A 22,332-nucleotide genomic window follows, 5' to 3' on the forward strand; every position below is an offset into this window, starting at 1 on the left:
GGACGGGAACTGGAACGTTTTGCACGTGCTTTTGTATATCCGAGTGATTTAGTCCTGCGGGATGTAATGACTACTGTTGGAATCGACGTGATTTGTCAAGATCAAACATGTTGCAACCAACGTTACCTTCTATAAACGACGTAATTTTCGACACAAAAGAACTCCAGAAACGCTTCTATTTTCTTTTGATGAGCTTTACTTGACTATATTGGTTGCAGACAAAGATATAAAAATACTACATGAGATCATATATAAAAAACTGAAAATGAGGAGACCATTGATGCCAAGACCATATAAACAGAGACGACCAAAAAGTTACCCACTGATGACAGATGATTGCTGACATAAGTCCTCAATGATTATTAGGCAAGTACAAGAATCGTACAACACGTCTCTGCGCTCTTCTTCTTCACAACTCAAGTGCTCACCACCCAACACATTCCCAAGACCAGGTACCCGAGCAACTAGATCATTTCCACCTCAATTTACGTTGACTACTGGATTACGAGGATATGGATTTGCTCGGTCTCGTGCACGAGGAACAACTGCATCTGGGCCATCAAGTCCACGAGGTACCAGGGCTCTTTCGTTTTCAGTTGGATCGAATTCATCTTGAAGGTTTACAGCGTATCGATGATCCCGAACAATCTCTTCTTGGGAGTGTTGAGGTGGAGTAGAGGCACGACGATAGACGTCGTCACATACAGTTTGACGTGTTGGGGTCGTGCCGATGATCCTCCCGCCTGAGATGATGGTCTTGGCAGAGAGGCAGTACTATTGCGTCGTGGCAGAGGCGTAGGTGTATTGCTATTGTTCAGAGACGTGGTTGCAATGTCAAAATGAAATATTGTGTCTGATCGTTCTGTTGACAACTTACTCTGGCCTCAAATAAAAGTCAATCCTTCCATCAAGCACCCCATCCTCATTGCGATTCGAGTATATAATGTCACCATCAAAGAGCTTGACACGGACATTCTGTTGCAAAGGTTGTAGTTTCCTGGTGTGAAAGATGAGGATGTCACAGACCTAACAAGGTAAAGTAGATGTTCAAAGTTAGATTTGGGTTCAGATGTAGTCGAAAGAAAGCGAATTACTTGGACGCAGACTTACTCGAGTGACAAAGAAGTCACCTTGTCTTGAATGAAACAAAAGTGATCACATCGGGCCGTACTCTAAGCGCCCTGTCAATGCCAACGATGGGAGGGCTTCAAGGATCTCTACAGACTCTGCTCCACGTTGCAATACAGCTCGCATTATGTGATAACAGCGTTGGAGAGCTTGTTTGACATGCTTTGAAAATGGTGCCGCGCACACCAAGACTTCGAAGAATGGTTCGTTAAATATTATGAGCGACACTCTCTGACGTGTATCCCGTATCAAAATAACGTTTCGAAGTATTAAATCGCATACGGAATTGCTCTCACTGGCTACCTTGCGCTCTAGTGCCTGAAACGATTGAAAACATTAGGTCGAACGAGGGTATTGGATGCTACAATCTATATTTTTCTGTCGAGATCCTTATGTAACTTGCCTCTTTCCTCTAGATCCGATACTTTCGAACTACCTGCCAAGTATTGGGAGCCTCTCGTGTTTGAGATCTGGTGATTTATTGAGGCAAATGCATTCAGACAGTGAAAATGAGGATGCCAGACCGGCTAAGCGGCAAAAGATTCAAGTAGGACACCGCAGTGCTATCTTGTTGTCTCTCTTTCACTCACTCTTGTGGTAGGATGAATCAGCTGAGACCGACATCAATCTTGGAACTCTTGACCAAGAAGCCGATACAATACCGCCTCATATACCGAACAAGGAAGAGCTCAAAGGTACTCCTTAATGTCTATCAAGCTGATTTACTTTTGAACTCGATCTAATCCCTCGTTTGTGTCTAGAACAAGAAGAATTCATCGACTCTATGCCACCTGAAGTCATAAACACCATCAAAAACGACTCAAGAAGGCTCACTTTCGATGAATTCATCAAGAAATACATGAATATTGACTTTACCGTACGACAACTACTACTTGTCTTTGGCTTCACACTGGAAGCACAATGGGATTCAAGGCCTGATATTGATTTGGTCCCGCTTCTCCAATATGTGATTCGTAGGAATAATGAAAAGAGGCAAAGACGTGCTGACGTAAATAGTATGGATGACGTGTTGAGGCTGTTGAGGGATTCAAGCAAGGTCATGGTCTTGACTGGTGCTGGGGTAAGCAATTGCCTCATCGTTCTATGGTTTTTTTTGCTGGGTAGAAGACAAGTTTCAAGTCATTTCTTACCCGTTTATCATTTCTTGACTCGCTAGGTCAGCGTGAGTGCTGGGATACCAGACTTTCGCTCAGAGAACGGTATCTACAGTCGACTGGGTGAATTTGGACTGGACGACCCTCAACAAATGGTAAATTACTACTGCTTCTGATATAGCACTATCTTTTGAAGCTTCCTCTGGACGAATCCTATCGTTTTAAGCCAACCTACACATCGTTTAAGTCCCATCCATTTCAAACTAACGCAAACGTCTCTGTCTACAATAGTTCGATATTGAATTCTTCCGAGACGAACCACGAACATTCTACTCCTTTGCTCGAGAAATCTACCCTAGTAACTTCAAGCCAACACCATCACACATGTTTATCAAAGTCTTGGAAGATCAGGATAAACTGCTACGAAACTATACGCAGAACATCGACACACTGGAGAACGAGACTGGTATTAAGCGGGTGATTCAATGTCATGGCTCCTTCGCCACTGCCAAGTGCATAGCATGTGGCTATAGTGTTCCTGGAGAGACAATCAAGGAGGATATATTTGAGAAGGTATGCGAGTTTCAGATAATGAATTTCCTGTTATTTTTTGGGTGTCCTCCATTCCTACATCGGACATTCATCAGACATCCATCTGAAAAACCGTTCTTTAGAGAGTACCATGGTGTCCAATGTGTGATGATGGAATCCTGAAACCTGACATAGTTTTTTTTGGAGAACCTCTTTCCCAGCTGTTTTCTGACCACTTTGACGCAGACAAGAAAACCGTCGACCTCCTCATAGTCATGGGCTCATCGTTAAAAGTCGCACCTGTTGGAGACGTGATGCATCGCATACCGCACGATGTGCCCCAAATCCTCATAAACATGGAAAGCTTGCCTCATATGATGAATTTCGATGTACAGTTATTAGGTGATTGTGATACTATTGTGTCATATTTATGTAGACAGCTAGGATGGACGTTGCCTGTGCCTGAGGGTGGGTTTAGAGTGCCGCCTGCTGTGATGGACTCTTATACTCAACAGATACTGCCGAATAAATATGTGTTTGGAAGCGCTATTGTCGGGCTTGGAAGAGGCAAGAGTATGAGAGTTGGGGAAGGGCAGGAAGTCAATGGAGATCTTAAGGAAGAGGATGGCAAGAATGATGTAGAAGCTGAGGTACATGTGTCGTGAAATCTTTAGTAGTAATGCAAGGTATAATATTTATAGCAAACATCGTGATATATAGATATATAGATATTGGGAATAATGTAAAGATGGTGAAACCTGATTAAAGTAGCGCACCACTATAAAGAAGTAGGTCTCATTTCAATGTATGAAGAAACGCAGAAACAATACAGTGAAGAATACATACATGCTCCCAAGATCAATTTCTCAATTGAATGTGCGTTTGCGCTAGTAACACAAATGGTTCTAGTTTCCAACAGATCATAAGCCAACGGTTGTAAAAGATAGGTATATTATGAATATTATGTACTAAAAGCAGAGGCCTATTATGGATGATTACAGTAGTATGTTTTTTGGGAGTATTAGTAGAATCTAGGTGCTCAAGCCGAGACGACTTCAGGAGTCTTGACTTCTGGTTCATGTTTGGCAGCTACAGCCTTTTTTGATCGGAATGCGTACTAGACAATGAGGAACGTTTAGACCAATCCCTTCACTCTCCATGCCCACGTCCGGTCAGAATCGCAAAACTTACCCAAACTAGAGCTCCGATAATAGCACCAACAACCAAACCACCAACAACTGATCCAGCAATGATACCAGCGTTATTCGATGTTGCTGGCGCAGCACTGTTGTAAGATCCGTCACCGTTGATTCCAATAGCGTCAGCAAGGATGAAGAAAAGTTCGGTATTATCCATTACTTTACGGCAGTTGATGGCAAATGAGCGTGGGCCTCCACAGTACAAGTCGACCGCTTGAAGGGTGTGAACCTATTTATGCCAATATTGTTAGATATTTACAACCTATTTCATTTGTTTTTTTGTTTGCTACGTTGGAGAAGGTCTTACGGAGGTAGATTCCGAGACTGGAAGATTGGGAATCCATGCTATACCATCTGTTCCTTCTTGGTCATTAGCGTTTGCAACGTAGACTGTGTCGGGTGCGTATTGAGCAGTTAAGGTGGCATTGTTGGCAGTTGGGTTACGTGTTAGAGGGTTGGTTGTACTGTCGGGTACAGTTACTGTGATTTATGGTGCGTCAGTATGCTGTTACAACTTGAAATTGCGTACTTCCAAAACTTGTTCATGTTAGTTTACCAGAGTTGAAGTTCTCAGAGTGACTTGGACCATCTACTTTTCCACCAGCCATCTTGTATCTTACAGCAAAGTTTGTTGGTAAGCTATAGGAACAGGGGCGGTCAGCAACCAAGTAAACGTGCACAAATACAAAGGCCAAGCAAGTGGTTTGTTACCCAGTTGTTGCGTCAGTAACAAGATTTGGCCATCCGGCAACATCATAGTCACCAATGGCGTGTCGTTTTTGAATGTGGATGGTAGAGTTTCCATTGTCGTTCAAGGCACCTTTGGCGTACAATTGAGTGCTAACACAAACAAAGAATGGAATGGTTTGAGCGAGGATGTGACAATTATGCTAGCTTTTCGGAGCAAATAGTCTTACTCGACAGATCCCCATACGTCAAATCCTTGAGCGTGCTAGGATTGAATGAAAAGAATTTGAGCCGAGACTGATGCTGACGAGGATTGTTGTAAAATGCGTACATCGGCAGTGACCAAAACAGCGGTATCGTATGGGTCGTAAGCTCGAACGGCAGCAACACTGTTTAGGTTTGGGTGATTAGTTATACACCTGTCCGTAAAATGTCCCTGTTTTGATGGTGGATTTTCTTACGTTCGGTCCAATTCGAGCAAATCAGCCATGGCGCGGTCAAAGTCCATTGGATGGAAGGACTTGTCTGGAAAAATGACGAGAAGAAGATGTCAGTTAGTCGTAACCATTTGAAGTAGTCTATATGCCGTGTCGTAAATTTCACATTTGCTCGTTGTTCTTCTTACCAATAGAAGCAGCTTCTACCATCATGAAGAATCCATTGCTGCCACATTTGGCATCCATAGCTGAGATCTGGATTCAAAATAATGAAAAGTTTTACATTTTAATCTTCAATCCCAGAATGAGATGCAATGCAATTGTTCAAAGCACTTACAGCAACTTTAACCATGGAATCCAAGTTGGGCTGAGAAGGAGTAGCGGATGCAGCTCCAGTGGGGTTGGACTTAGCATTAAGAGCCAAATTGCTTTGGTTGAGATTTCTATCAATCCATGTGTCCATGTGGTTTAATGTGAAGATTCCCAACAATGGAGCTGATCCAGAGTATGAGTTGAGGGCATCTTTGGTGTTTACGACAGAGTATCCGGCAGCAGCGAATTTAGCATAGTAGTCAGCGTTTGCCAATGATGCACAGTTGGGGGTTGAGTTTGTCTTGGAACTATAGATGAGGTTTCGATGTTAGGAATGTCGAATATTCTCCCGGTGTAAACGAGACAAAATTGTTGGACATACCAGAAGAATTCACCTCCTCCTCCCATGAGGACGTCTGGCTTGACTGCAACACCGCCCCATGGGTATGTTAAACCTCCCAAAGTAGCGTTCCAACCGTTCAAGTACTAGGTAGTCAGAATGAGTACAAATTGACAATACACCAAACACATAATAACATTTAAAATTATGCAGCAAAAGCTCTCGGAATGCTGCTTACTTGGTCGGTAATGTAGTTCTTGTCTACAACGACAATATAGAATATTAGCAGCCATACGAGTAAACCATTAAATTGATGAAAACCATGTAAAGACCAAGATTAAAGCAGCCTTTTCAAAAACTCAAGCTTACCAGCTCTTCTTCGGGTATAAGAGGCCCAGGCAGCTGGTGTAGCGTCTTGTACCTCAGATGTAGTAACAATGCCGATACACATGTTTGGTCTGAGACGACGGATCATGGATGGCAGAGTCTCGGTTTTGGGATCGTCCAATGTAGCGGCGGAAGTATCAGCTAAGAGAAAATGTAATAGCGTCAGTTGATACATCCTAGAACCACAGCTGAGAAACTGCAAACAAAGCACTCACCGTAGACATTGAGACCATTGACCCAACCCTTTTGGCCGGAAGCGTATGTTGAGGCTGAGTTTGCGGAATCCTAAAATCGTCTACAGTGTCAGGCTCATCCTCAATTTCACAGTATATGACTCCCTAACATACCGTGATCATAGAGTCAAGTCCGTTGGGCATTACTTTTCCAATGTTACCCAACTTTTCAATGTTCAGCCAGTTGTTGTCAGGTCCGTATTTGCCGAAACGTGTAGCCTTAAAAATTGGAAGTTGTTTGAGTATGGATGTGCTCTGACTCAAAATGCGACAAAAAAGGAACAATGTGCTCGACGTGCTCTACCTTGGATATCAAACGGGCTGCACTAATGGCGGATGATGGCATTCCATCACCAATGAAGAGTACAACATTCTTTGCTTTTCGGGTTGAAAAACTGCGACCAGTCCAAGTACCAGACACGGTTTCGTTACCAACTGTAGCAGTGAATGAAAGAGGCCCAGCGCTCGTAAGCGAAACAGATCGAATTGAGAATCGGGAGACGCCAACGGTAGTGGCCTATGCCAGACAGGATTGGGTTAGAGCAAAACAGATTAGAAAAGTGACAAATTATGGGATGTAATAGTAGAGGGTTTTGGGCATAAAATAAACAGTTACCTGAGACGAGTATTTAGCAGCGGCGCTAACAAAGTAAGTGAAATTCCAGGCCTCTACGGCTTGCGCTGTTCTTCCAAAGTACGTAGCAGCATTTGTTCCATTTACTGAAAAGGTTAAACCAGAGATATCTGGCGAAGCACCGCCTGCAATGTTGTGAAGCTCGATGGAGATATCGAAGAATTGACCAATAGCGAATTCAGCCCCGTCGACTGGTTCTACGGAAAGTAAAGATCCAGATGGTGAAGCTCTGTTTCGGTTATATTGACCAGCTGTAGGGTGATCAGCGAGCTAGTGAAACATACGAGTGAGAAGCAAAGTTGAAACTGATGCGTCAATGAGATAGTCAAGGTATTAATGACATAATAGAAGATTGGAGATGTAACTTCAAAGGTTAGTTGTTCATTAATGACTCCAAAGCTTCATGTGCAGGTCGTTGACACCAAATCTAAAACAAACACCGAATGGACGCAAACCCCACTTACAGCAACTCCAGCAAGTACAAGAATGAAGTATAATAGGCGATTCATTTTTCAGATAGTAAATGTTTGAATCAAGGCACCGATTTTAAAGGATTGTTAAAAAAATGTGCTCTTCTCTCAAGCGGAGTTTGGCTTTTTTCAAGGAACAACCAACGGTGACCAATGAAGTGTGAACGTGGGAGGAAGAACACTGGGAAGAACTAGGGGGTGTCACTGGGGAAGAGGGAAAGAGCCAATACAATTGCATCGATTCCACATGTTCCTGGGCAAATTAAGGTACCGAAAAGGCCTGGCAGACCTTTTTCCTGGGACGTACCACCAAACTTTTTGGCGAAGTGTAATCGAATCGTCGGTTATATCGTGAATGCATCTTGCCAATATGCGTTGGATTACTGCAATTTTAGCTCTTGTTGGATTGGCTGTAAGTGCTGAGTTCTTCGCTTTGTTCATCACTGGCGTTGTTGGTGTCTTTTAAAATTGACGCTAACAATCACATTCATCTCATCTTTAGTGTGCACAGCATGGAGTTCCTGGGGTACGTATTGAATTTTGTTTCGAATCGTTGACGAATGCATCCGCTCACCTCTTCCTTGCGCGTTGTCTCTATTTTAGCAATTCAATCGAAACAGAGCGCAAGTTTGGTTTTTTCTTCAATAGTCAAGTCTGCTTCAGCTAATCAGTTCTTCTCTCTAGTTCTCCAAATGGAATGAATATTTCCATTACCCCTGTTGACGGCGCTGAATTGCTAGTGGTGAGGATCTTTGACGAGCGCTCTTCCCCTCAACCAAACTAACCCGTTCACAATAACAGGGACAATACTTTGACGTTTCTATTGAACTCCATAACCCCGGAGGAGCTCCAATTGCCGTGAGTGTAGTGGTAGTTGAAGTCATCAGTCTCAAAACAAAATCTGACACGATTGCCTTCTACAGTTCTCAGACGCTGGTGCAACAACTATCGGCATCAACAACATTCTGGGAGTCGATTCCACCACCGCCATATCTGATAGCTGGAACTTTACCTACTATGGTAAAAGCCTTTCCTACGTGTTGCTCTATCGGTTTTTTGTTTTGACCAACCACAATGTTTTCAAAAGCTGACGGTGTCGCCAAGTACTATGGCAAGTCTACAACCGTTGGTGTGAACCGTCAAGCTTTCCGCAACGTTGTGTTGAACAAGCCAGGAACGTATTCGTGGACAATCAGGTAATACTTTGCTCATTCTCCAAGTTGTTGTTCGTTGCTCTAAAGATTATGACCTGGTCTAGTGCCAATGGAATCGGTTATACTGGATCATGGATCGTTCGTTCTTACACTGACCGAAAGGCCAAAAATGTCTTGTTGTTCATCGGTGACGGAATGGCTGTAAGTAGCGCTGTCGAGAGTACTTTTAATGCAACTTCCGACAATGCTTCTGCCATTACTTTATCTTTGCTTAAATCAAACCATTTTTCTGTTTCTAGCCCTCCATGATCTCTGCTGCTCGTACAGTAGCTCGAAAGAACAACTTTGGCAAATACGGAAAGAATGTCCTTGCTATGGAATCTCTCGCAGCTATTGGCAAGATTGGTCCCAATGGTTTAGATTCTATGATAACGGACTCTGCAAACTCTGCATCTGCATATGCTTGTGGTCAAAAAGGTATGATCATATTATTGGTATTAACGAGAACATCTCCATTCACACTTACGTTTTCCTTGTTAACTATCATTAGGATGGGTCAATGGTCTGAATGTTTATGGTGAGTGCTTGATTTTCAGTTCATCGACTTCGGGTTTTATAACCAATCTTGCTACATCTTCTCCTAGCTGATACTTCTGCTGCAACATTGGACGACCCCAAAACCGAGACAATCACATCCATGATTCGTCGTCTTCGCCCCAAAATGTGTATTGGAATCGTTACCACATCTGAGGTACAAGATGCCACACCAGCCGCCTTTTATTCTCACACTAGGAGAAGAGCCGGTAAGCCTGAGTTTTTGAAAATTCTGCTTGAGAATCATGGTTTTTGAATGGTTTTACTATGTTGTTGGATTTTGTTGGATTTTTGGTTTACTTGTATTAATATTCTATATTTCTGCTTTGTAGACAAGAACTACATTACCGACCAAATGATCAATGGATGGAACGGTACCATTCAAGGATTCAACTTCCCATGGAGCGGCAAACCAGTCAAAGCCGACGTATTTATGGGCGGCGGAGGAGAATTCTTTTGTCAAAAGACAAACTCTACACCTGGTTGTGCTTCCCTCAACAATAAAGACTACTATGCAACTTTTGCCGCTTCTGGATACACTGTACTCAACAGTGCCGCTGCTTTAGCTGCTTACAATGGATCTGGACCTATCGCTGGTATCTTTACCAAGAACCACATGGAAACCTGGTTGGATCGAAATGTATCCGCATTTCTTCTTCTAGTTTAAAGTTGCTTCCTTTGGTGTTAAATCGAATATTATGATTACTTTAGGTCTACCCTGCCAATTTGGCCTTGACTTCCAACTCTCCTGATGGATCAGCCACCTCCACTCCAAGTCAGCCCAACTTTGATACTATGGTCATGACTGCTGTAAGGGCGAGCATTTGTGAAAAATGACGAATGAAGTCTAACAATTTCTGCATCTAGATCTCGGTCATGGACAAGAAGTGTACCGATGGATGGTATGGGTTGTTTTTCTCTTAATTTCGGCGTGCATTACAACGTGATTTGAAACCCATTTCTGATAGGTTCATGATGGCAGAAGCAGCTTCAATCGACAAGATGATGCATCCAATGGACGTAAGTCTTGTTATCAATTTTGTTACTGATGATAATCCTTATTCCTAACGGACTTCCTTACTAGTTTGATCGTGGTTTGTCTGATGTAAGTTAACCGTGCTCGTGATTACTTTATCTGGGTTTCCAATTTATGTGCGTCCCCGCATAGCTACTCGAATTGGACCGCACCATTGCTCAAGTCGTCGCTTACGACAAGGCTGGCAGCACTGCCATGATGGTCACTGCTGGTACGCTATTCGTCCTTTTCATCCCAACGAAAAACAACCTCCTCAAGTCTTACTTATTTTGAAATGTTCTCATAGACCATCCTCAAGGATATGACAGTTGGGGTACTGTCGATACTACTCTCTTCAACTCTGCAGACATAACCGATGGAGGCAATTCGACATACTTTATTCAAAAGCGTCGAGCCATTGGAGACTATGGTACTGAAGTGTTCTTCTTGTTACATGTCTTATCAGTATTGTTCATTACTTTCTTTCGTTTTAGATACTGCTGGCTGGCCAAACTTGGTAGTTGATGCCAACGGGTAGGTTTTATTGCTGGAAAGTTGTTACGCCTTACTGACGCCTTGCGCATCTAGGCTCCCATCTCAGTGGCAACAACCATATGTATTGGCTCACGGCAAAGTCGACGGCCCACAACACTCTGAGAACTACCAAGTTGTGCTTGTCCCTGACAACACAACCAACCCACTATCTCGTAACCCGGCAATTGTTGATACTAATCTTACTGCCATTTGGGGTGAAACTATCGCTAATGCAAACCCCAATGATCCTGCCGCTGCTGGTGGTCTTCCATTCAACGCAAATCTACCTGTTGCAGAAGTAACCACTGTCCACACATACCAGAATGTGGATTTGTACTGTCATGGACCTTCGAGCTGGGTTGGTGAGTACTGTTGCCCGTTATATCTGGATCTGTGAACCAATTGCTGTTCTGACATGACGCCTTTATTATCATTAGAGTCGTGCTCTGCTGTCAATGACAACACTGAAGTGTTCTTCATGATTGCCAATGCTCTAGGCTTGAATGGAGATGGAACTCTACCAACCTCTTTCTAGATCCCTACCCAACAAAAATGATACCTATAATCTGTCGTCATTACTCTTATATTAAAAAAGTACATAATATCAGCCCTCATCATGTTTACATAGCCAAATAGAACTGTGGTCTATAATTGAATTCACGACTCGGAAAGTTGGCAAATGCGTCAAAATTACAAATTCCATGTGAGAGGTCTCTTTGGCGAATGTTGGACGTGCTCTCAGGACAGCTTACAAAGAGAGTTCCAAGAAGCCGAGAAACTGAAACAGAAACGCCTCTCAAAAAGTTCAATTTTAAATTTTGTCCTTTTTTTTGGTAAATATTGTCGGCTCCAGAACCACGCTCTAAGGCGTTTTCACATTCAGGATTTTCCTTGAGCCCTCTGATTGCTCCGAGTTCCGAGTTCCTGTGATGCTGCTATGATTTGTATATATAGGAATGATTTCTAACTCTTTTTTTCTAAATTTTCCAGACGTGGTGACGATCGTTCTTGTTGGCGATCAGCCAAAAGAATAGGTCGTGCCTGACATCGAGACGAGCAACCCAAACTAGTTGAAGAAATCATAGCAACAGATAATAAATACTGAAATAGTCTGGGGTGATCGAGAATTTGATTGTTGCGTCCTGCTTCTTGTATCGTTTGACGCAAAAGCAGACACCAAAAGCACGCCCTTTAGGACACAACAAAGAAGGCAAGCATGCTTACATCGCGAAAGTCGCTATCAGATGTGCGCCCAGACATTATCATAACTGGAGGAGGGACAGCCGGATGTATCGTTGCCTCTCGACTATCAGAAGGACTACCCCACCTGCAGATACTGCTAGTTGAAGCTGGTCCTGACAGCAAAGGAATTGCTATAATCAATGAGCTGGCGCGATTCAGAGAGGCCAAAAACTATTGGGATTGGGGCTTTAAAACTACTCCGCAGAAACATTTGAGAAATCATCGTGTTGCTATTGAACGAGGCAAAGTGCTTGGAGGAAGCAGCTGCATTAATTGGTTGGTATGTTGTACTTGATATCGCAGTATATTTGTTGGTATCGTTGTGAGACTAGTGTTATCGTGTTGATATAACTTGATGACTAGGCTGTTGTTAGAGGACATCGACAAGACTGGGATGAAATTCAACAGGAAACTGGCATCACCGGATGGGGATACAAGGATATGCTTCGTAAGTCCTTTTGGAAGCTTGAAATTGCTGTACTGCGGATCAACGGAACTTGACAAATTCATCGTCTTTTACAATTAGCCTGCTACAAACGTTTTGAGAACTATGTGATGCAACCAGACCTCTCTGATGCAGAATTCCGTAGTAAAGGTGGTCCAATCCCAGTTGTCAGCTTTCCGGTAGAGGGGTATGGTGCACAGTTCATCAAGGCTGGGAATGATATTGGGTTTGGACTTGGATTGAACGGACGTATTGATGCCGCGTGTAAGAAGCCGCATCGGATGAATCATGATTATAATGGAAAGTCGCAAGGTGGAATAGGACCTATGCAGGTGAGGGACAATGATTTCTTTTGATTAACGTTAGAGGAGGGCTGACCAAGTCAACAAATCAAAGGTTGCTGTAAATCCAGACCTGTCACGAGGATGCAACACTGCTGCCCAATACATACATCCATACATTGATCCCAAGCTTCCCAAATTCCGTGCCAACCTACATGTATTGACGGAATCGCTAGTAACCAAAATCGTGTTTGATTCTAATGCAAAATCAACAGGGATTGAATGCTTGGTTGATGGCAAGACTACCTTGATACAGGCCGTCCGTGAAGTTATCGTATGTCAAGGTGGTATGTTCCTGTTTGGGTATAACCAAGTAAAATGTACTCCAGGACGGCTCACAAAACAACCCAAATTATATGATAAACAGCACTGCAATCACCACAGCTTCTCATGCTGTCAGGAGTGGGCCCACGAGCTCATTTAGAAGAGAATGGAATCAAATGTGTTTTTGACAATCCTCAAGTTGGACAAAACTTGGGCGACCGTAAATACATATCTGCTCATTTTCTCTGTCAAGAAAATGACACAGGTTTCACGTTCTAGATTTGCTAGTTCATGTCGCATTCAAATGTAAAACGGAACCTTCTGGTGGACCGACAGGCCCGATTGCCTTTTGGAGCACTGAAAAGTATCTGAAGAGGTGTGCGTCGAGGGGGATTAAGCGTCCGGCTACTAATATGGAATGTAAGCTGAACATCTACCTGTCCGAAACTGTACCAATGGGCTAATCTAACGTAAATTCCATGACAACAGCTTATCCTATAAAAGTGGCGTTGCCGTTTCTCTTGAAGGACAGACAGAAAGAGGTAAGAATTGGCTCTGAGTGTCATCTACGTCAGCATTTGCGGCCATTTTCAAGCCTTCAATTCCTTAAACCATACTTCCAGACGATAGATGTCAAGCCTCTCGGTCCTCTCAAACCAGGGCAGACGTTCGATGCAACCGCGCACAAGCAAAAAGGCTTCATAACAAACGTCCCCACCGATTTTGGACCACATCTCCACTTCCAAATAGTTCTCAACAAGATGCAATCTCGTGGATGGATTAAACTTGCAGGCGCCAACCCTTTACTAGCACCACTCATAAACCCAAATTACTACGAAGTCAGAGACGATCTAGTGGATATGGTGGAAGGAATACGCGGTATTCGCACCATAGTACAACAGATGAAACAATACATGCCAGACCTCGGAGACGAGATCGCTGATGAAGCGATTCTTGAAGAGACAGAACGTGTGACTTCCACCAATCGAGATGATGCACTTGCAAGTGATATGTATCTCGAAGAGTTTGTGAGAAGACAGTCTGGAACTGTCTGGCATGTATGTGGGACGTGTTTGTTGGGGAGTGTGGTTGATGAGAGGTGTCGAGTTAAGGGAGTGCAGGGTGTGAGGGTGGTTGATGCTTCAATTATCAATGCACCGGCTGGGAATACGATGGCGAGTGTTTGTGCTGTTGCTGAGAGAGCGGCAGAGTTGATACTGGAGGAGTATCGGGGTGCAAGGTTGTAGTCATGTGGGGTTGCGGGTTGGTGGACTCCAATAACACTATCATCTCTTGAACCAAATTGTTGTTGTAACGCGATTTGTGTCTTTGCTTGATTGCTGCTGGACGGAACTACGAATCCCTTGGAACTACCAGGTGGCAATTACTTTGCCTTGCTTCTCAAGACTAGTTTGATGCCAAAGACATACGAATTCACCCTGCTCACCAAGAAAAACACGTATAATAGGAGAATTTATTGCACTAGCATGAGCGTGAAGCAGATTCAGAGGCTAGACCGGAATGATTGCCTTTGGTATTGTGTGGCGTGGATAACAAGAATACTTGGTTGAGACGGTGAGGGTTTCAAGTATCGGCCTCAAGTGCTGGGACTTGTACGTGTTTTTGACCACTGGTATTAGAAATGAAGAATATCACAAGTGAATTGAATGCAGAAATCCAAGAACAATGGCATTCATGGCTCGTGTGGGTGGCAATCGAATGAGGATTCTAGGAGCTGATGTAAGAACAAACAAAAACGCTATTGGCTCGCAAGTCTCATCAACTCTATTGTACTGCGACCCTCTCCCTCTCTTTTTTTGAGCTCAGACATATTGTCCCAAGACCTATGTCCTGTGGACTGAACCAACACGTCACGTCTCTACAACAAACCGCTCAAATCGTGTCTCGCGAGAAGTTCTACAAGCTTGCAGCCGTGACGCGACGCAATCATTTCAACCAAGACTGGAATGTTGAAAGGTATGCTGATATACAACGTTGCGTTGTAAGTATTCCCAGATATTTACCATGGGTTTGTTGCTGGTCTCAGCAAAAGATTCCTACATGCCCTCAAAAGCTCAACAACTCAGCTGCCATGCCTGAGACGCTCATGCTTGTTGAACTTGAAGAACGGCAAAGTGACTGAAATTCACGCTTGCATCTTTTAGATGTGAGTATCTTTGCTCTCTACACCGGTCTTTTTGGTTTGGCTTTACTCAAAGTACCCTGACCTGTGAACCACTCCCATCTCGCGGGCTTGTGTTTGAGTATGTGAACTGTATCTAGATGTTTTGGTCCATACTGCTTTTTGTCCATACACAGCCCAGAGCAAGAGATGCAATCCTATCTAATTTCTAGACCGCCTTATTTTGTTATCGCTCTCCAACATACTACAATGTTGTTCCCACCAAACATGAAATGTAGCATTTCCAAAGGGTGGTGTTACTGTTACAACAACGAGTGAAGCGTATCCAAACTTCTGATTCAAAGCGCAACAAAAATGACAATGAAACTTTGAGACTGATAATGCAAGGTATATTCTTATAGCAAGCAGTTATGGCGAAATAGAGGTTAAAGAATGCAAAATAAAATAGTTGAGATATAGAGGCCACCGCCAAAAAAGAATTTAAAATAAGTTAACGTCGTCGTTGTGTTTTTTTTTTAAATAATCCACCCCCTGGCTCACTTATCACCCTCCTCATCAGCATGCATAACAAACACCCTCTGCAACAAATCCGTACACTCTTTAGCCTTTGTACCCGACTGCAAATCATCAGCGACACTACAGACAGCCGTAAAAAGCTTTTGCAGTGCTTCTTTCGAGATGCGGAGACTTGATGATCTTGGTTCTATGGGGATTGGTGGGAGGTCTCGTTCCTCGGTTTCCAGGGCAACACCGCTATCAGTGGTTTTAGTGCTGTCGTCGTCTTGTTTTGTGGATGGTGATGTGATGGGTGGTCTTGGACTGTTTGGTTCAGCAGCGGGAGCGATAGACGCTCCAGTTTGCTCTGGTTTATTATTGTGTGTATCGAATTTCGTGCTATCGGGTCTTGTTATGATTCGACCTGGTGATTTGCGTTTGAGTGTTGGTGTTGTTGTTGTCATTGTGGTGGCGTCATCACCATTCGGTACTATATTATTATACGGTGGTGGTCGCAACTGCGTAGTTTCACATGCTTCTTCTTCTATGGTAGCCAAGAAGGTCGTATCATCACCAACAACAGTAGCAGCATCATCAACACCACAATCTGGCACTCCAACATTCACAATAGCAGATGGCTCATCGGGAACTTGATCAGATCCAGCCACAAGCATACGCTCTAACTGACGTACAGCGACAGGCCCCATACGTCGTAATTCAGATTGTACTTTTTTGAGTATGGTTGCCTTTGTTCTAAACCATCGAAAGCCAGATTCTGCATCGGTCATGCTGACACAATCGGGCATATGGATGAGGCCACATATTATAGTTAATCTTGGGACACCGATTATGACTGATGGGTCGAATTCAGCGAGTTGGGAGCGTGTGATTAGGCCTTCTGAGATTGCTCGCATGATTGTTTCTGACATGAGCACCTAGAGTTTGTTGTAAATATCAGTTTGTGTAAGGGTAGCGAAAAAAATTACGTTCGACGCTAGGATCCGTAAATTCTCCAAAGCACCTTCATAACACACATACCTGAAACATGTCCGTCTCATCCGTACGACCAGGACGTCCAGTATACGTGACAGTAAAGTAGCAAAAGCAGATATGCTGTTCAAATACAGCCCAAGCTTGATCAAAATCCTTCAAAACAGCTTCCAAATCACTGTAAGGCAATTCCGTATTATCTTTGCCCACACGCCGCATCCTAAACACGAATCGTAGTGCTTCCATAGCAGCACATAGATTCCTGGCAGGTTCGACCAATTCGTTTGTAAAGGATTCTATACCACGGATACGGAATCCACGAGCTAGAGCTTGAGCAGCGAATAGGATGTTTTCAGAGAAGCCGCCTTCGAGTTCTCGTTGGTCTTCTGGAGGAAGACGAGATCGATATGTCTTGTCGGCTCTGATTGAGATGTCGCATTCCGAGTATACGAGATGTATGGATTCGAGTAAGAGTCTTTGGGTGCGGTGGACTGATTCACATCTTTGTGGATGATATGGGATGATGAATTAGCACGTCAAGAAAGGGTGTGTAGATATAAGAAATGAATGAAGAGAGAACTTACTTGTGCCTGAATTTGAGGGAAGCCGGATCTCGAACCTTGTGCAGTGATTTGATTGCTTTGGTCAACTGCTCATCTGTAATACAGATTGTATATAGTGTTAGTATGTTGTTGCTTGGTAAACATGAAACCGCGTCAACTCAAGAAGCCAAATGAAGCTCTATAGCTCTCAGAACAACCCCGTGATGGATCAAATGCAGAGATATTTAATCAAAGAGCATAGATCTATGATCTTTCTAGTCATGACATGTGTCAACAAACAGTCTGTATGTGTATACCTGAGTGTATGAATAGGCTTAGTGGGTGCGATTCATTGAGACGAGGTATTCTCCTAGATCGTCTGCCCCATTGCTTGTAGTTGAATATAGTAGCAATATTACTCGAGGAAGCGGGAGCGGTGGATGGCATTTGAGTGTTGTTTTCTCGTCGTCTTGGTGCAAGTGATTGATTTGATGAATTTGGACGATGTGGCGAGGAGGGAGGATTAGCTGCCATTGGAGGAGTAGATTAATATGTGTATAAATGGGGAGTACTCGGTGGATGTGGTCGTTGGGTTGCCTCGATTGAGATCTGGATGATTGTTTGTTGTGATGAATGAAATGAGCTGGTTGTCACGTTTTTTTTACGAGCTTGACTACCACGGTGAGAATAAACGTCAACGACGTGTCAAACTGATATCATCACGTGTATTTAATACATGTAGAATGATCTGATCTTATTGAGACTCGTTTGCATTATAACTCGCGCCTGATTTTGACGAGCATGTCAATTGAATTCATCAAACTTGGACTTGTTAACAACTCCTGCCATGAAACTTACCACCAAACCAAGAATTACGCGTTAAATACGATGATCTAAATGATCTATCGCTTACACTGGCTCGCATTCACCTCGATGACAGGTTAAGATATCCACTATCTGTTAAGCTTTCCTTCCAAACTCTACCACATAACAAAGGGCTTAACAGAAAGCAAAGTAACAGATAGCCCACTTTCTCCATTCTGATTTCCACACAAAATGATTCCGAGATCCGCAATCTCCTCCCTACCTAGAATCGCATCTTCCAAGCTCCTACATCCTGCACATACTGCGAGAAGGAATTCACGTGGATTTAGTACATGCAAGACTACTAAAACACGGCAGAGAATTCATTTCTGGATACTAGGCACCACATTCACTCTCGGAATAGCCATCATCACACCCTCATCTGCAAACATTGTCTCGTCTGAGGGCTTCATTGCCACTGACGAGCTCAAACAAAAGTCAGCCTCAAAGGATAGCGTACTAAAGGCGATATCTGTTACAGAACCAGCAGTGAATAGTCAGCAGGCAAAACCTGTCGATACAGCAAACTTGGAGAACTGTGCTGTGTATGAGTATCCTGATGGGAACTCGGACAAGCCAAGGCTACTGATCTTGGGATCTGGGTGGGCTGCTACGTCCCTCATCAAGTCGTAAGTACCTTTATCATTGTTGTCTGCCGAGGACGATACCATGTTGGAGCTATGTGCTGGCAGTATTCTCGATGAACACAAAGCTTAAACGCTTCGCACTAGGATCACTCCTGGAATGTACCAGATATTGGTCCTGAGTCCTACAAACTACTTTTTGTTTACTCCTGTAAGTGCTTGATTGCGAATTGCACAAAGGCAAAAAAAGGTTCCCGATGGTCGCGATTATTGAATTCAATCTAAATTTAGCTGCTACCTGAAGCAACTACTGGTACCGTGGAAGCGAGATCACTTATGGAGGTATGTTCGTAGTTGCATATATTCCAATAAAATTTGATTTCTGATTCCATTTACTCTTTTAGAGCATGAGAGCCATATGTCTGAAAAAGGAAGCGCACTACCTTGAAGCTACAGCACAAGGTACTTTATCAACGATACCACAAACCTCTCGAAAATTAAAGCACTGACATATCTTAACTTAGACATTGACATTGAAAGGAAACAAGTCATCGCTCAAGGACGAGACGGCAAACCATTCAGAGTACCATATGATCTCTGCGTCGTTTCTGTTGGTGCCACAAATCAAACATTTGGCGTGCCAGGTGTCAATGAGAATGCATTGTTTCTCAAGACTATTGCTGATGCGAGAAAGATACGATACCAGATTGGGTCTAATTTGGAAGCTGTAAGCGTGCAGCCAGTGTATTTATTTGCTTTTTTTGGTTGTTAAGCTGAACGGTTTCTGTTTCGCATATGTAGGCTGCTCTACCTTCTGTAACTGATGCTGAGAAACGAAGGTTGCTTTCAATTGTCATTGCTGGTGAGCTGCTTTCTCATCTTCTTTGGAAAACGACAACCCCACTCAGAAACAATATTCCCTTTGTACAGGTGGAGGTCCTACTGGTACAGAGTTCGCTGCTGAAATATCAGACTTTGTGTCTTCAGACGTGCGTCGTCTGTTTCCTGTGAGTACTCGAACTCATGAGGTTTATCTCTCGCTTCGGTTTTTTGTCTACAGCACTAATGCCATCTTCCTGCTTCCTTGATAGGAATTGATCGATTATGTCACCATTACCGTCGTGCAGGCTGCCGATCATATACTTAATACCATGGCAGCTAAACTGTCTGCGTTTGCCGAGTATCGGTTCAAGAGGTACAATTCTATGGTGCTCGAGACGCCTATTTTTGGTCACTAACAATCTGCATTTCATCAGACAAAACATCAACCTGCTTACCAAGACCCGTGTAGTCGCAGTCGAACCATCTGCATTAGTGTATAAGAAGCGTGAAGCAGATCCAAAGGCGGAACCTGAGAAATTGCCTTTTGGTATTTGTGTGTGGGGTGAGTGTTGTTACCGTATTGTGTGATGGTGAGGCATCGATAGATCGATTAGGATGACAAAACATTATCTCTTTTAAGCCACTGGCATTGGAATGAGAGATTTCACTCGCAAGCTGCATGAGAAAATCCAAGAACAAACACATTCCAAGTCTCTTGTGGTTGACAATCGCTTGCGGATTCTAGGCGCTGATGTATGTGCCATTTCACCTTTCGTGAGAGAAAGAAAGCAGTGTATCTCAGTCACGGATAATACACCTTTTCCCTACAGTGTTTGTATGCTATGGGTGATTGTGCAACAATCGAAAACCCAGCTCTTCTCAAGTTGGTTATGGAACATATTCGACGAACCGGGCAAGACAAATTGACGTATGAGCAGTTTGGACATATTGCTGCTCACATGATTCGAGAATACCCCGCTGCTGCTGTTCATTTGGAGAGGCTGGGAGATCTCTTTACGGAATATGTACGCATGATGTGGTGGTTCTACATCTTTTTACGTCTTCCTGACATTCTTTGTTCCATCTAGGATTTTGACAAGAGCGGAACTCTGGATGTTCAAGAAATCACAGTGAGAATCACTGTACAGTGGGCCTTTATGACCGCATTTTGCTCACGCATGGTTTTACTAGGCCATGCTGACTGAAGTTGACAAGCAATTGACATCACTACCACAAACGGCTCAAGTCGCATCTCAAGAAGGTCTATACCTGGCAAAAACACTTAACAAGCTTGCTGCGATGCCACAATCAAATATTAAAAACAAAACAGAAGAATGGAGGAGTGCTGAGAACACACTTGCACCGTTTCGCTGTGAGTATGCACAGGTATTGTAGGTTTTTTCCTCTTGAACCAAGCATTTTTTCGATCACTATAGACTCTCATTTCGGCACCTTCAGTTACGTTGGGGGTGAAACCGCCGTGCTAGATCTCGAAGGTGGATGGGGAACAGGTGGATTGTCGGTCTTCTGGCTTTGGAGGGGAGCGTATCTGTCCCGTCAGGTATGCCCAGGGTTTATTGGCTTGTTTTTTCGCTCATTTTCATGAGATGTTTTGAATAGGTCTCATTCCGAACCAGAGCATTGTTGGGGTTGGATTGGATAAAGGTGACAAGAATCCTTCTGTCTTGGCAGGCAAAACTCTTGACTCAATTCTCCAACTCCTTTATAGACGGCGATATTTGGACGTGATGTGTCAAGATCATGATTATGTGACAAGGCACACAAATTAGGCTTGGGACACTTGATATGCGAGGTGAATTTCTACTTGTAAGATATGTTGTTTTGCTTTTTAAATAGAGTACCACATACAGAGAACAAAAACGCCATTCACAAGCTTTTCGTTTATCACACTGATCAACCTGAACAACACTGTTCACGTTGTTGGTTGCCGCAAGAATCGGATCTTCGGAAGGCTTTCCAACTTTGCCTTGCTGTGAAATAAAAGGGACGGGTAGGTGATTGACGAACCAGTTTCTCCCCAAAGTAGGGCTTCATCAACGAATAAAACCGTTTGACGTGGCTGAAGTAGACCAGTGTGTGGGTACCCTGATGAAAACTCTTACAACCCGAGGCATTTGAGTCTGGGAGTTGGGTGAGCTGTTGATTGAGGTGTAAGTAGCTTTATGGTCGTGTACTTTTTTTTGGCTTGTTGGGTCTATGTGATGGCATCCTCTGTGTCTCTGATTCCAGAGTGCCATTGCTTCGCACCGTGAAATGTCGCTGCCAACAGAATGTATGAGAAGTCTGGTGCTGAGTCGACCAACGTTCTTGTTGTTACCCAATTAAACGCATGCTCATGGTTTAGGCAAAAAACCGGTGTTCATCCTTCAAAATGCCAATTAAAGTCTTTTCCCATTCTAGCTGATGCCTCAAGCACCTTCTGGTACTGTTGAAGTGGCAAGGACGAGATGGGAAACCATTGGGAATAGCTCAAGATCTCTGTGTCGTATCTGTTGGTGCTATGAATCACGTTTCTCGGTGTTTCCGGGTGTCTATGTGAATCCTTTGTTCCTCAGGCTCTTCGCTGATGCTTGAGAGGTAGCATGTGAGATTGGATCTAGTTCGGAAGCTGTGAGCGTTGTTTCTGTTTCACCATAGCCTGTATACACTGGATCAATCCCAAATTTGAGATATCAATCATAGGATATCATGTCATCAGTCGTGTCTTGTAGAATCAACTCAACATAAATCTTTCTACTTGTATATTTGTCGTTTGCTGCTAGTAGCTACAAGTGCAGAGTGTAAGTAGTAAGTAGATCCAAAGTTATGC

The 22,332-nt window shown here is 43.5% G+C and overlaps 6 protein-coding genes across 6 annotated transcripts; 4 read left to right on the forward strand and 2 right to left on the reverse strand.

The window, feature by feature from the left end:
- Positions 1-1,618: 1,618 nt before the first annotated feature.
- On the forward strand, positions 1,619-3,439 carry SmJEL517_g05331 (uncharacterized protein; the record flags this gene model as incomplete). Its single annotated transcript, XM_031171257.1, has 6 exons — positions 1,619-1,675; positions 1,730-1,823; positions 1,890-2,209; positions 2,306-2,398; positions 2,535-2,816; positions 2,918-3,439. The coding sequence occupies 6 exons, from the start codon at positions 1,619-1,621 to the stop codon at positions 3,437-3,439; spliced, it is 1,368 nt and encodes a 455-aa protein (XP_031022770.1).
- A 374-nt stretch (positions 3,440-3,813) lies between these two features.
- On the reverse strand, positions 3,814-7,512 carry PHO8C (alkaline phosphatase; the record flags this gene model as incomplete). Its single annotated transcript, XM_031171258.1, has 18 exons — positions 3,814-3,891; positions 3,966-4,202; positions 4,281-4,453; positions 4,530-4,612; positions 4,685-4,813; positions 4,891-4,925; positions 4,992-5,049; positions 5,122-5,185; positions 5,286-5,352; positions 5,435-5,717; positions 5,792-5,895; positions 5,988-6,010; positions 6,119-6,277; positions 6,352-6,421; positions 6,484-6,588; positions 6,674-6,886; positions 6,986-7,273; positions 7,468-7,512. 18 exons carry the CDS (start codon positions 7,510-7,512, stop codon positions 3,814-3,816), a joined length of 2,214 nt encoding a protein of 737 aa, XP_031022767.1.
- Positions 7,513-7,843: 331 nt separating this feature from the next.
- PHO8A (alkaline phosphatase) lies at positions 7,844-11,305 on the forward strand (the record flags this gene model as incomplete). The annotated part of the gene is made up of 21 exons (XM_031171259.1): positions 7,844-7,885; positions 7,976-7,999; positions 8,077-8,105; positions 8,158-8,215; positions 8,275-8,331; positions 8,397-8,493; positions 8,561-8,669; positions 8,732-8,828; positions 8,927-9,104; positions 9,178-9,204; positions 9,272-9,430; positions 9,554-9,861; positions 9,933-10,031; positions 10,089-10,123; positions 10,190-10,241; positions 10,306-10,326; positions 10,390-10,468; positions 10,544-10,666; positions 10,731-10,770; positions 10,825-11,132; positions 11,208-11,305. 21 exons carry the CDS (start codon positions 7,844-7,846, stop codon positions 11,303-11,305), a joined length of 2,040 nt encoding a protein of 679 aa, XP_031022768.1.
- Positions 11,306-11,986: 681 nt separating this feature from the next.
- SmJEL517_g05334 (uncharacterized protein) lies at positions 11,987-14,309 on the forward strand (the record flags this gene model as incomplete). Its single annotated transcript, XM_031171260.1, has 8 exons — positions 11,987-12,292; positions 12,376-12,460; positions 12,539-12,789; positions 12,854-13,085; positions 13,166-13,282; positions 13,342-13,482; positions 13,552-13,604; positions 13,686-14,309. The coding sequence occupies 8 exons, from the start codon at positions 11,987-11,989 to the stop codon at positions 14,307-14,309; spliced, it is 1,809 nt and encodes a 602-aa protein (XP_031022773.1).
- Positions 14,310-15,741: 1,432 nt separating this feature from the next.
- On the reverse strand, positions 15,742-17,766 carry SmJEL517_g05335 (uncharacterized protein; the record flags this gene model as incomplete). Its single annotated transcript, XM_031171261.1, has 4 exons — positions 15,742-16,635; positions 16,739-17,192; positions 17,275-17,347; positions 17,550-17,766. The coding sequence occupies 4 exons, from the start codon at positions 17,764-17,766 to the stop codon at positions 15,742-15,744; spliced, it is 1,638 nt and encodes a 545-aa protein (XP_031022774.1).
- Positions 17,767-18,288: 522 nt separating this feature from the next.
- On the forward strand, positions 18,289-21,267 carry SmJEL517_g05336 (uncharacterized protein; the record flags this gene model as incomplete). The annotated part of the gene is made up of 16 exons (XM_031171262.1): positions 18,289-18,725; positions 18,828-18,891; positions 18,972-19,022; positions 19,085-19,142; positions 19,205-19,407; positions 19,482-19,542; positions 19,611-19,687; positions 19,772-19,875; positions 19,937-20,064; positions 20,143-20,255; positions 20,333-20,527; positions 20,591-20,632; positions 20,694-20,874; positions 20,939-21,063; positions 21,123-21,167; positions 21,232-21,267. The coding sequence occupies 16 exons, from the start codon at positions 18,289-18,291 to the stop codon at positions 21,265-21,267; spliced, it is 1,920 nt and encodes a 639-aa protein (XP_031022771.1).
- Positions 21,268-22,332: the final 1,065 nt, after the last annotated feature.

This window comes from Synchytrium microbalum, assembly GCF_006535985.1.
Source record: "Synchytrium microbalum strain JEL517 chromosome Unknown SmJEL517_scf0047, whole genome shotgun sequence".
NCBI classification, from domain to species: domain Eukaryota; kingdom Fungi; phylum Chytridiomycota; class Chytridiomycetes; order Synchytriales; family Synchytriaceae; genus Synchytrium; species Synchytrium microbalum.